This window comes from Schistocerca nitens, chromosome 1, assembly GCF_023898315.1.
Source record: "Schistocerca nitens isolate TAMUIC-IGC-003100 chromosome 1, iqSchNite1.1, whole genome shotgun sequence".
NCBI classification, from domain to species: domain Eukaryota; kingdom Metazoa; phylum Arthropoda; class Insecta; order Orthoptera; family Acrididae; genus Schistocerca; species Schistocerca nitens.
The window spans coordinates 1,183,011,004-1,183,023,721 of record NC_064614.1 but is presented as its reverse complement, the minus strand read 5'-3'; the positions used below and the strand labels follow the sequence as shown (position 1 = coordinate 1,183,023,721).

The following is a 12,718-nucleotide window of genomic DNA, read 5'->3' as shown; positions in this document are numbered from 1 at the left end:
TTCAGCTAAACCCTGAGCCATATCTTCTGGCATGTCCATCAAGACCCTATTACTTGACAAGGCCTTGAGGGGATTTGTATTGCCCTTGCCTGACATCTGCCTCATTGAGTCCCAAACTCGCGCAGTGGAACTGGACCGATTGATGGAAGTCATGAATTCATTCCAGGAAGCCATCTTCTGTTCTTTTGTCAATCGCCTCACATGTGCTCTCACAGATCTGAAGGCATAAAGGTTTTCTGTAGTAGGACGGTGTTTGAAGTTCTACAGAGCTGTTCATCTGGCCCTGGTTGCCAATCGGCCGTTGTCATTCCACCAATGTACAGGCCATCGTCTGAGGTGGTTACTGGATCGGGGGATGGACTCTGCAGCAGCACATTGGATCTCACAAGTGATATGGGCCACCATCTCCTGTGCACATCATCTTGTTCATAAACAGCCTGTTGACTGTCGGCAACCAATTTGCCCTTTGCATCAGCCATCTTTGTGGTCTCCTGTCAGCCACCGTCCTACTCGGCAGATGGATCCACACTGGGAAGTGGTCACTAGAATATATATCTGTAGCCACTTCTCACTGAACTGAGTCTGCTATAGTTGGGGAACAGAAACAAAGGTCAGTGGTTGAAAAAGACCCTGTAGCTGTGGAAAAGTGTGTAGTCTGACCCGCGTTCAGAAGGCAGACATTCTAAGAATGGACAAGTCGCTCGATCATACGACCCCTGGAGCAACTATTAGGTGAGCCCCATTGCACATTGTGTGCACTGGAGTCCCCCACAAGGAGGAATGGACGTGGGATTGCCTGGAGAGTTCTGTCTGTGCATCTGCATCCAAATCATAGATAGGTGGAAGATACAAAGAACACACTGTGGAGCTAAAACTTTCACAGCAAATGCTTGTAAAGTCATGGTAAGAGAGAAAGGAGAAGGGTGGCATCTGTCATCAATGAAAACAGCCACTCCACCTTTAGCCATGTCTCCGGTAATATTGTCCTTCCTGTAGGGGTGGTGACCCCGTAATGCTAGTGTGTTGGTGACTTTAAGATACGTTTCTTGTACGCAGATGCAGAACGGTTTCTCCTCAACCAGGAGCTGTAATTATTCTAAATGTGAGCGATAGTCACTAAATTCCACTGCTACATGGAAGTCCCTGTGGAAGCCATTGTTGACTGAAGGTTGTTCCTTTCTTTCTCCCTTGGAGGCGATGTTTTACCTGGGAGGTCAGGGGGAATGTTTGCCAGTCCCTGGCTCTCTGGTTCTTCTGACTGGAAGTCCGTATCCTCAAGAGCATAGTTCACATCAGAGAGGGAGAAAGCTCACTGATCTGAAGGTTTAACTACCACTTTCTTCAACTTGGAAATACTTTTCAAAGGACGTATTTCTTTACTTATGGAAAGAGGCAGTTGCTTGGGTTGAGGGGACAGTTTAGTAGGCTTCTGATGATGGGCAGTGGTATATGGCTTAGCTCGTAATCCCATTGCCTAAGGCTTCTGAATGACTTCTGTTTCAAGTGTAGTGTTTCCCCTACAGGTACACTGACAAGTGCATGTGCTCATACTTGGATCTGTGGTCTGAGTTTGTGTGGAGGCATCACACTTGGCGATTGGTGTGTTAAGGGCTGATGCAAAAGAAGTAGCAAAAACCAGAGGTTGCACAGCTTTGAAAGCTTTTTAGCTTCACAATAGGGTATGCATCTCTAGACTTTCAACTCATGAATTTTCCTTTCCTCTTTGTAAACCTCACACTTTCTGCTCCACACTGGATGATCCCTGGAGCAGTTTACAAATTTTAGAGGAAGTGTACAAGAATTTCTGATTCATGAGCTGAGCCTCCACAATTGCCACATGTAGCCCTTCCATTACATCCCATAGTGGTATGGCCAAATCTCTGGCATTGGAAGCATCGCATTGCGTTAGGAACAAACGGGTGAACCTTAAGACAGATAAAGCTAGTGAGGATATGTTCAGATAATTCTGGAGTACTAAATGTTAGAATAAACGTTGCAGATTTTTCCAATTTGCCACTGACTCCCCACATATAGTCTACACTCCATGACACCCATATTTTTCCATTCTTCATGTAACTCTGTGGGGTCCACCTCCATTATATCGGAGCAGGTAACCACGCCGTTACTAACGTTAAGGGTGTTATGCAACTTAGCCTCGACTGGGTAATCCCAGAAGCTTAGATACTTGGTTTGAATTAGGAGTTTCAACTAGAAGTGTTCCATTACAAAGTTGTCTGACACTTTTTGAAGAGCCAGCAATACCTTCAAATGCCTCATGAATATATAAAGAGTAGAGCTTCCCAGGTTCCCCCTGTTCACTTGATTACAATGAAAGTGTTATGGCACACTAATGACCTGTTACTATGGTTCTGAGACTTTTTGGGAGGACCGACCAATCGAGCTCTCTTTGACGAGCCGATGTGGGTACTACGTGACAGTACACCCGTCCCACCAGTAGTAGCAGTTTGTAGTAGTTTGATGAGACCATTCCAGAGGGATTCTACGAGATGCTAGGGAAACAACTGTCGACCCAGGCAGAGCCCTGCATGCCTGATCAAGCCTTATACAACAGGGGGACAGCAGGCGCCCTACAGGTTGCCCGCTGGAGACTGTTTTACCTCAACAGCCATTCATCTCATCAGCAAGTAGCACACCTTAAGGCTGAGTGGTTTTATTATAGAGGTGTGTACCTTACTCATGGTCCAGGCAGTGTAGCCGAAGTGCCTGTTCTCCGAAACATACAACATTCCACCGTTGCACTGCATGGTGGTTGCTGAACCATGCCCGGAGCTTACAGTAATGGAGGACCGATGGCGCTTATCAGTCCCCAGCTCAGGAACCCGGGATTGCCAAACCCATACCCAGCAACCAAATGCTGAGCCTGCACCACTCGGACAGAATTATAGGTCAGAAGGAGAGTGGATGCTGTCCCTGGAACCACCACTCCTCTTTGAAATCCAAGTTTTTAAATTTGGTTGTTTGTGAAATGCTGTTCCTATTCATCATCCCTGGGCTTCACTAAGATTATAGCCTTTCTTTAATAAATATACTAGGTTCCAGAAAGAAGAAGGATGTACATCTTAAGTCCCTTGACAAAATGAATATCTTAGAGTAACATATCTTCTCACACCATTAGATTTATTACTGAACACGTGAATAGCTGGTATTTACATAGACTGTATTTCTTCAGAATGCCTTAATTCATGCTGGAACCATTATTAACCTGTCTAATAGATGAAATTAAAACCCAAAAGATTGTTCAGTTATAAAGTTTTTAAAACACAGCGCAAAAGAAATAGAAAATTTTGTGAACTGATGAAGATGTATAATGCACACAGAACAAACTCTGCACACATTAAGAAGTATGTCATAACTTACGACTGTTTCCGTAGCATTATCTCTTGTAACTGCTCCTGTGTTCTTTGGGCCAAACATGTCTTCATTTTTTCAAATTCTTTTGATCCTCCCTTGAAGGAAAGAGAAAATAAGGAAATGTTTTGAAATATCCTTGAGCTACTTACATCTGGAAATACCTCAATTTTACATTATATTAAAATTTTACGAATTAAAAGTTTTATGGAACATAAAATGATAGGCAACGTTAACTTCAGATCATATAGTAAAGTTGAACAAACCTGCATCTTTGAGCACATTTCTTGAAGCTCATTGTTAATAGATTCAACTCTAGAATGGTGTTCACTCATTGCCTGCAGTCTTTTCTGTAGTTCTGCTTCAAGAGTGCCCAATTCCTGGTGCTGTACACGTAAAAAACATACAATCTTCATTAATAAATCAATCATTACATTGACTTCTTTGAAATTTCCTATACACCAAATTCAATACATATTAATACTTGCAGAAAAAACCATTTTTTTAAAAAAAAATGATGAAATCATAAAAGACTGGTACATCACAAAAACAGTTATTGGGACATTCAGTACGCATCATTACTGGTAAATAATTTCGCACTGTGGTAATATAATTTTCATTTGACATGTTTTTAACTAAAAACAATTGTTTGTAAAGTAATGAATTGGTGCAAAGGTGGCTGCAGTACATGTCATAACATGAAAAGTAATAATCAAAAGTTGGAAAACATATGAACATCAAATTATACAATCCAAGTACTGGTTTTTTGGACAAGACATAATTTTTAACACACTGACTCAAAAAACATATAGAAATCATCCACATAATCAGTGCGTTTATTTTCATAAATTTTTCTTCCTATTACTGCATGACAGTTAAGCAGTAGTGAGCAGCAGTCTGTGACTGCTTGCTGATGATGCTGTCATGTCTAGGAAAGTGTCACCTTCGACTGGCTGTAGGAGGATACAGGATGACTTGGTTAGAATTTACAATTGGTGTGATGAATGGCAGCTTGATCTGTATGTGGGAAAATGTAAGTTAATGCATATAAGTAGGAAAAACAATCCTGTAATGTTCGAATACAGCATTAGTGATGTGCATCTTAACACAGTTACAGCAATTAAAATTGAGATGTAACACTTCAAAGTGACAAGAAATAGAATGAGCCTGTATAGTCAGTTGTAGGGAGGGAGCAATGCCAATTTCAGTTTACTGGGAGAATTTTAGGAAAGTGTAGCTCATCTAAATGGAATAAGACATACAGAACACTTGTGCGATCCATTCTTGAGCACTATTTGAATGTTTGGCATCCCCACCAGGCAATATTAATGGAAAACTTCAAAGAAATTTAGAAGTGTGTTGCTAGATTTGTTACTGGTTGCCTAAATCAATACACACAGTGGGAAGACTCCTTGCAGGATCGCTTGCCACAATTGAGTTCAGTTCTCGGTTGTCGTGTTGGATCTATAGTTCCTCTAAGTCTGACTGTTATTATAGAAATGCTTCATGATTTATAATGAGAATCACAGGGTGGTGGTGGGTGGTGGGGGGGTGGTGGTGGGAAGGGAGGGGGATGCTCTTTTCACAAAACACTACTGAGAAACATAATACCCATGACGTATGGAACTGACTGAGGTCAGCAACTGCATTATAAACATACAAAATAATTTTTACTGCGCCAGTCACTTTTTAGTACTATTTGGCAGTATGCTGCCAATCATCATGTATATTAATTGGAAATGTGATGCGGATTATTTGCTGGGTGTGCCAGTCCAGTGAGGCAATGTACTGAAATTTAACCCTGTACAGAAGCTTTCATTTATATTAGTGTAAATCTTGAATTGTGTGTTTAAATCACTTCATTATTGTCTTTATTTATAATTTTGCTGGAAACTTATTTTTATGGCACACTGAACACAGTAATAAATACATCATTACTTAACACTTTCACATTCGCATGTTTACACTCCAAAAACTCTTAACTGCAAAGACAAACTTATTCCCATTGCTAAAATAGTACAAAGAATGAAATCACAATATTTTTGCATTTAAACTTATTGACATCCTGGAAAATTTTTAAATAGCACTTTTCTTTCTTTCTTCTTTGCGGATGGATCACTTAGGACCAAGCGTAATCAACATTTGTTGGCCTTCCTTTTCGCCCAGTATTGCTTCATAAACAACGAATGGGCTAGCTTTCGTTGCGTAGACCATGTATGTCAGTTAGTTTTTCTCTCTTCTTCCTGAAAACCCCGTGTGTTTGTGATTTTTCTGATTTCATTTCTATCATGTAGATTTGGAGACCCTAATTCTCTCAGGTCTTTTTCCGTCTGTTTGTACCAGTTCGGTCTTGTAGTTTTGTTCTTTAAAAATGTATGGATTTTGTACGTTAACCTGTTTGAGTCCATTCTTTCTAAGTGCCCCATGAATTGGGTTCTTCTCATGCACATTGTGTCTGTTATTTTGGAGATATTTTTATATATTTCTGCATTGGGTTTTGGATAATGTACCCCATCTTTAGTTCTTAGTCCTAGGATTTTCCTCATTATCTTACGTTCTTTCACTTCTAATTCCTCTTTTAGTGTTCTGTGTTGAAGGTTTAGCGTCTCAGATGCGTAGAGAGCTTCGGGTCTAATTACTGTTTTATAGTGTCGTATTTTGTAGTTCCACGAGAGACTCTTTTTGTTGTAAATGTTTTTTGTTAACTGGACTCTTGATCTGACAGATTTCTTTTCATTACAATTTTCTGCAATCCATTCACCTAAATATTTAAATTCTTTTACTCGAGAGATGTAGTTATTACCAATTTTGAGATCAGAAGGTGCATCTTTGATGTCAGTTATAAATTTTGTTTTTTTCAAATGAAATTTGTAATCCTATTTTAGCTGCCTGTTCTTGTAATAATTCTAGCTGTTTCTGTGCATCGGTAATGTCTTGTGCAATCAGTGCCATGTCATCAGCAAATGCTAAACAGTCTAATTCTATGCCCTTATGTCTTGGTCCCAGTCTGTGTGCTGGTGCACCTGCTTTTTTCCATTCTCTAACAACTTTTTCAAGAGCACAATTGAAGAGCACTGGGGACAGTACATCCCCTTGTCGTACTCCTGTGTCTATTTCAAATTATGTGCTCAATTCTCCCATAAATTTTACTTTGGATTTGGTCTCTGCGGGTGTTTCTTTTATGATGTTTGTTGTCTTTTGATCTAGTCCAAATTCTGCTAATACTTCAAAAAGGGATTCTCGGTCTATACTGTCATATGCTTTTTTAAAGTCGACAAACGTGATGACATAACTTTTGTTTGAAGTACTATGTAAATATTTCATTGAGTTTTTCAAGTTAAGGATTTGTTCTACGCATGATCGTCCTTTTCTGAACCCAGCTTGGTATTCGCCTAGTTTTGAATCCAGCTGAGATTCTGCGCGGTTTAGTAGGGCTTTAGACAGAATTTTGTATGTTATTGACAATAAAGAGATTCCACGATAGTTGTTGGGGTCTGTTTTACTTCCTTTTTTGTACAGAGGATGTATGATTGCAGTTTTCCAATCAGTGTGGATTTCTTCAGTTTTCCAGATTTCATGTATAATTTCTTTGAGTTTTGCAATAAGATTTTCTCCTGCATTTTTCCATAATTCTGCGATGATTTGGTCTTCTCCTGATGCTTTGTTATTTTTCAGTGACTGAATTATCTCTTTAATCTCTTGTAAACTTGGTGGCTTTGAGTCTGGGTTTCGTTGTGTACGATGGAACTCAAATTTTTCTGCAGGCTTTTCACAATTCAGTAATTTAGAAAAGTATTGTGCAAGAATTTCACAGTTTTCGGTGTTGGTATGAGCAATTTGACCATGGTCATTTTTGAACTGGAGTGATGGAGGAGAGTACTTTGTTAATTTTTGTTTGAATACTCTGTAGAAATTTCGGGAATTGTTTTTCTCGAAATCATTTTCTATGTCTTGCAATTTTTTGTCTTCGTGTTGTTTACGGACTGTTTGTATTGCTTTTGTGACTGTTTTCCTGGTATCTTGGAGATCTTCCAGGGTATTTTGATTTTTGTTGCACAACCAATTTTGCCATGCCTGTTGTCTGAGATTTATCAGTTGGTCACACTCATCTGTCCGCCATGGGTGTTTACGTGTTCTTGTTTGCGGTGCTACAGTTTCAGCTGCATTTAAAAGTCCTGCTTGCAGCTGTTGCCAATTTTGTGGTTTTAAATTTTGTGTTTCTTTTGTAAATTGTTCATTGCCATTTATCTTTTGTACATCATATTTACGGTGTGGACATTTCTTAGTGAATTTTCTTTTTTCTGGAATGACATCTAGGGAGAATTTTGTTGGGTAATGGTCGGAATCTAGGTCTAGTCCATTAAGGACTTTAAGTTTCATGATTTCTACTGTATTTACGCGGGAGATCATTACATGATCCAACTGATATTCACCTAGTAATGGATTAGGTGAGATCCAAGTTTTCGTTTTCGAGGCTCTTTTCTTGAAAAATGTTGATTTGAAAAATAGGTCATGGTTTTTGCAGATTTCAATGAGTCGCATGCCATTCCGGTTGGTCTGTGTATGCCCTGACCATTTACCTACCCAATATCGATATTTCTTTTCTTTACCGATTTGTGCATTGAAATCGCCCATAAGGATTTTGACATGGTTATTTGGGATTTTTTGGAGAATATTATCTAATTGGTTCCAGAATTCTTCTACTTCTTCTATTTTGTTTTTGTTAGTGATGTTAGTTGGTGCATGTCCGTTGATTAGGGTGTATATCTTAGCTGATTTTATTGTCATCGTGGAGAGCCAACCCGAGTAAGATTTGAAAGTTGCGACTGAATCAAGTATTGATGTATCTACTATAAATCCAGTTCCAAATTGTGGACAATTTGCCATGGCTCATTTTCCAGGTTTTCCTTTGTATATCCTGTATCCTTCCGAATCAAATGGATTTTCACCTGTATATCGTGATTCCTGAAATGCAATAATTTTGATTTTACGTTCTCTGGATCTGTCCAGGATGTTTTTTAGTTTTCCCATTTTTAAGAGAGAATTTACATTAAATGTCATTAGCCAAATTCTAGATTTTGGTTTGATTTTGTTACTACGGGGTTTTGAGGTACTCCGATTTACCTCCATGCAGCACTATTATTTGGTATTTCTTTGTTATTCAGTTATGTTAAGACTTTTTTCTCAGTTAACTCTTTTATATTAATAACAGAAGCATTTCAAATTGAAGAAATTTACTGTTACTTTCCAGCTTTGCATTTACCAACCTGTTACAATGTACTGTGTGACAAATGGAAATTTCTAGTTCTTAACACAAGTCCATAAAATAAACAATTGATGCTAAATGGTTTGATGAGGAAAGTGGAGGTTTTTAACACAAAAACCACACTGTGAAAGGGACAACTTCTGACAAAAAACACCATATATTTCCCTCTACTTTCTATATTTTCCTCTAGTGTTAAAAAGACAATATGAATTTTGAAGAACTCATTGCAGTGTTGAAAGAAATACAGAAACACTTTCTAAATGCTCCCGCGACACAGCCGATCTTACATGTGTTCTTGAACTGTTTTGCAGACCCTTTGCTGTTTCATTTGAAAGTACTCCCATGCATTTGCAGATTGAATTGCTTGATCTGTAATGTAATTCCACTTTAAAATGCAAATTCTTTTACATTAAAACTGTCCAGGAGTTTGATAAAGTCTTCTTCGGTGAAGAATTTTCCCATCTCTATAATGAGGATGCGAAAGTGGTATCAGTGTTCTGACGAACAAATGTGTGAAAGGTTTTTTAATTATATAACAAAGGAAGTCACAATTACATGGTATCTATGTTGAAAAATGTAGCCACTACAATGTTGGTAGAGTAGTTATAGATAATAAAATCTGATTCTAATTTGCTGTAAACAGAAAAATTATTCCATCTCCAATGTTGTGCTATGGTGACTATTTGCTTTAGCCTCTCTTCTTTAGTCTAAGCTTAATTGTGAGAATTCCACAGGAAAAAATTTGGAGTGCACAATATTGATGATGTAATGCAGTTATAAATACACTTTTATTTTTATTTTTGTAGGTGTATTCTCTTCTATCAACAGTCTTAATAAAATATTGCTCTTAATTATGAGTCGTACAGAGCTTCACGTTTTCAAATTTCCTAATATAGCATAATATGAAATTGAGCTGCAAGCAAGCAGTTTTATGTACCTTGGGCAATTACACTGGCATCGAATGTGAAGTGTTCGCAGTTTCCTTATCTTCCTGCTGAGACAGCATGGCATGTTAGTGCAGGAAGCATGCAGTCAGACGAGAGATCCTCATCCGGTCTGGTAAGTTTCCCCTGACCCAGGGCCCTGGGTGACTTTCCTGACTCTACCTCTTTTCCTAAACCTCTCCAGCCCCTTTCCTTCACCCCTCTTCCCTCCTGTTCAACCCTTCTGCCGGAAGAAGGAGCCACAGGCTCCGAAAGCTTGCATACATAAAACCTTTCTTTATAGGTGTGCTCTCCTGCCACTGCTTGGCGAGTAGATTTTTATCCATCCAATTACATTAAATCATCAAGAATTAATTATTTTCATCGTTACAGTCCCATGGATTGATATTTAGGTGTGTATCAGGATAATTAAGCTTGAATAATTGTGCTCTCATTTACAGATGCAGAAAACTTATCAGTCAACCTAAAACACCTAAGAACTGCATTCCATGGCAATGGATCTAGCAACTAGCAGCTTCACTGCATTTGTAACATGTACTGATGGACGTGAAGTGAAGTCTGTCTTGCTTTCATTTTCTGGTTCCCTGGCATATGCACTTATCCACGAAAATTACATCGCTTCCACACAGTATCGTACAATCTAGGCCTCTACATATTGCAAGTAACTCCTACACCTTAGCCAATATGGTTTGTGTCATTCAGCCCAAACTGTCGGAACTTCTGACTAAAGTTTCACTGAACACCAAATGCACACATTTGAGACAACCTAGCAAGCTGGTAAACTTGGTAAACAGACACTCAACAGTGCTAACAACTATTACATTGTTTCATGCAACAAAAATATACTGGAAATTCACAAAACAAGTTGTAGGGAAAACTGCTGGTAGCATGTTACCATTGAAAATGCTAAAAACAACCAGTAAATACTCTCAAATATTGTAAAAGGCATATAACAACTGTTTAAAATGTGAGACTTACGTAAGTGTTGACAAGATCTCTGACGTACTCCAGAGTGGGTTCAGATGAATCAATCCCCAAACTAGCCCATGAGTCAGGGCTGGAAGAATTAGGAGTTGAGCTTTCAGCATCTGGCCATTGGTCCAACAGCTGAAACACACAACACAATGAAAGACACACAGGAAAAAAGTTCTATTATTCCTACATATTAAAACACAACACTTATGAATGAATGGACTCACTTAAAAATCCTGTTTTCAGTTATGCCCACTTGTTCCCTCTAAATCCCTCCCTTTTTTTGCAATGTCTATCTTTGAAAACTGTTATCTAATTCAGTCTCCATATTCACTTCACCATGTATTCATATCATCCCTTTGAATGATCTTCCTGCATTCATTCTGCAATTCACATTTATAATGCAACAAGAAATTTAAAAGTACATTGCTACTTCATTTCTCTGTTCTCCAATAAATCATCAAATACAGATCTTTGTTGTTAACAATGGCTCGTAAGGGAATGGAATTTCTTGAAAATGTCTTGTACGTTTGGTGATCTGTGGGTTGTACAAATTTTAAATGTCACATTATATGTTCCCTGACAGTTTTTTCCGGAATGCAGTCAAATAATGTACATGAAATACTGTCACCTTTCCTCACCCCTGTATTGATCAGGAGTCTCTCTGAAAGTTGTCCTGTAAACTTTACATTGGATTTGGTGTTGCACAGGGTGGCCTGCACCAACCTTTTGAGCTTTTCATTGAGTCTTAGTTATATTAGAATTCGAAAGATAGCTTCTGTCTACAGAGTCATACACTCTTAGGAAGTCTACAAAGGTAGCTGATTACATTCTGCCTGCCTGATTTGTTGCTGTATTGGATGATGGTCTTGAGGTTTTCTATTTGTTCAACACAAAATCTCTATGCTCTGCGACCTACTTGATATTCCCCTAACTCACAGTCCTGCAATCATTACATGTCATTCGAGGGTGTTAGAAAAGATTTTGTGTAAGACTACAGGAACAATATGCCTCTCTAGTTACCAGAGTCTTTTTTGCTTCCTTTTTTGTGAGCTGGGTGGATAACAGCTGTGATCCAGTCATCTGGAAGTTTCTTGATAGCCCATACATCCAGGATTATTGTATGTTTATGGCTATGGCTGTTTGTGTTATATATTGTTTTACTTTTGTTGTAACTGATTTTCAGACCTACTTTTAAGCTTGATCTGTAATTTCTTCCATTAAATGGTGAAATTTGTCTGTACTAGATGCAAACAATATGTTATCTTCAGCAGAAAGGAGAGGGTTCATATATATTACATTAACATATATTCCTTCTTTGTTTTCCCAGGGGTCTGAAAATTTCTTCTAGGATTGCTGAGAGTAGTCTTGGTGATACATGCATGCATGTCTGAACGAAAAGACACTGTCACTAACAATCACAGCTGTGGTAAATATTATTACATACATCTATATTTGATGAAGTATCAAATGCAGTTCACAGCACTTCTGCCGTAGAATTTTTGGAGAGGTAAATAATGCAACTGTGTTGTTTATCAAAGAGTGTCTTTGTACAATGTGAAATAAATGAAATGTTCAGTGCAGTATTTAACTTTTTCAACCAAAAACAAGTATCTACATCTACATCCATACTCCACAAGCCACCTGACGGCATGTGGCGGAGGGTACCTTGAGTACCTCTATCGGTTCTCCCTTCTATTCCAGTCTCGTATTGTTCTTGGAAAGAAAGATTGTTGGTATGCCTCTTTGTGGGTTCTAATCTCTCTGATTTTATCCTCATGGTCTCTTCGCAAGATATACGTAGGAGGGAGCAATATACTGCTTGACTCCTCGGTGAAGGTATGTTCTCGAAACTTCAACAAAAGCCCGTACTGAGCTACTGAGCATCTCTCTTGCTGAGTCTTCCACTGCAGTTTATCTATGATCTCCATAACGCTTTTGCAATTACTAAATGATCCTGTAACGAAGCGCACTGCTCTCCATTGGATCTTCTCTATCTCTTCTATCAATCCTGGTATGAGTACCACACCAGTGAGCAGTATTTAAGCAGTGGGCAAACAAGTGTACTGTAACCTACTTCCTTTGTTTCTGGACTGCATTTCCTTAGGATTCTTCCAATGAATCCCAGTCTGGCATCTGCTCTACTGACGATTAATTTTATATGGTC

At 38.6% G+C, this 12,718-nt stretch overlaps 1 protein-coding gene across 1 annotated transcript in view; it reads right to left on the bottom strand.

Annotated features, from left to right (window-relative positions):
* The window catches only part of LOC126200705 (kinesin-like protein Klp98A), a 391,643-nt gene that overhangs the window by 56,221 nt on the left and 322,704 nt on the right, over positions 1–12,718 (bottom strand). Inside the window, exons 16-18 of the mRNA XM_049936729.1 lie at positions 10,558–10,686; positions 3,636–3,755; positions 3,379–3,467 (exon numbers count right to left, since the gene is read on the bottom strand). Coding sequence (XP_049792686.1) covers positions 3,379–3,467; positions 3,636–3,755; positions 10,558–10,686 — 338 coding nt within the window. The remainder of the gene's footprint in view (positions 1–3,378; positions 3,468–3,635; positions 3,756–10,557; positions 10,687–12,718) is intronic.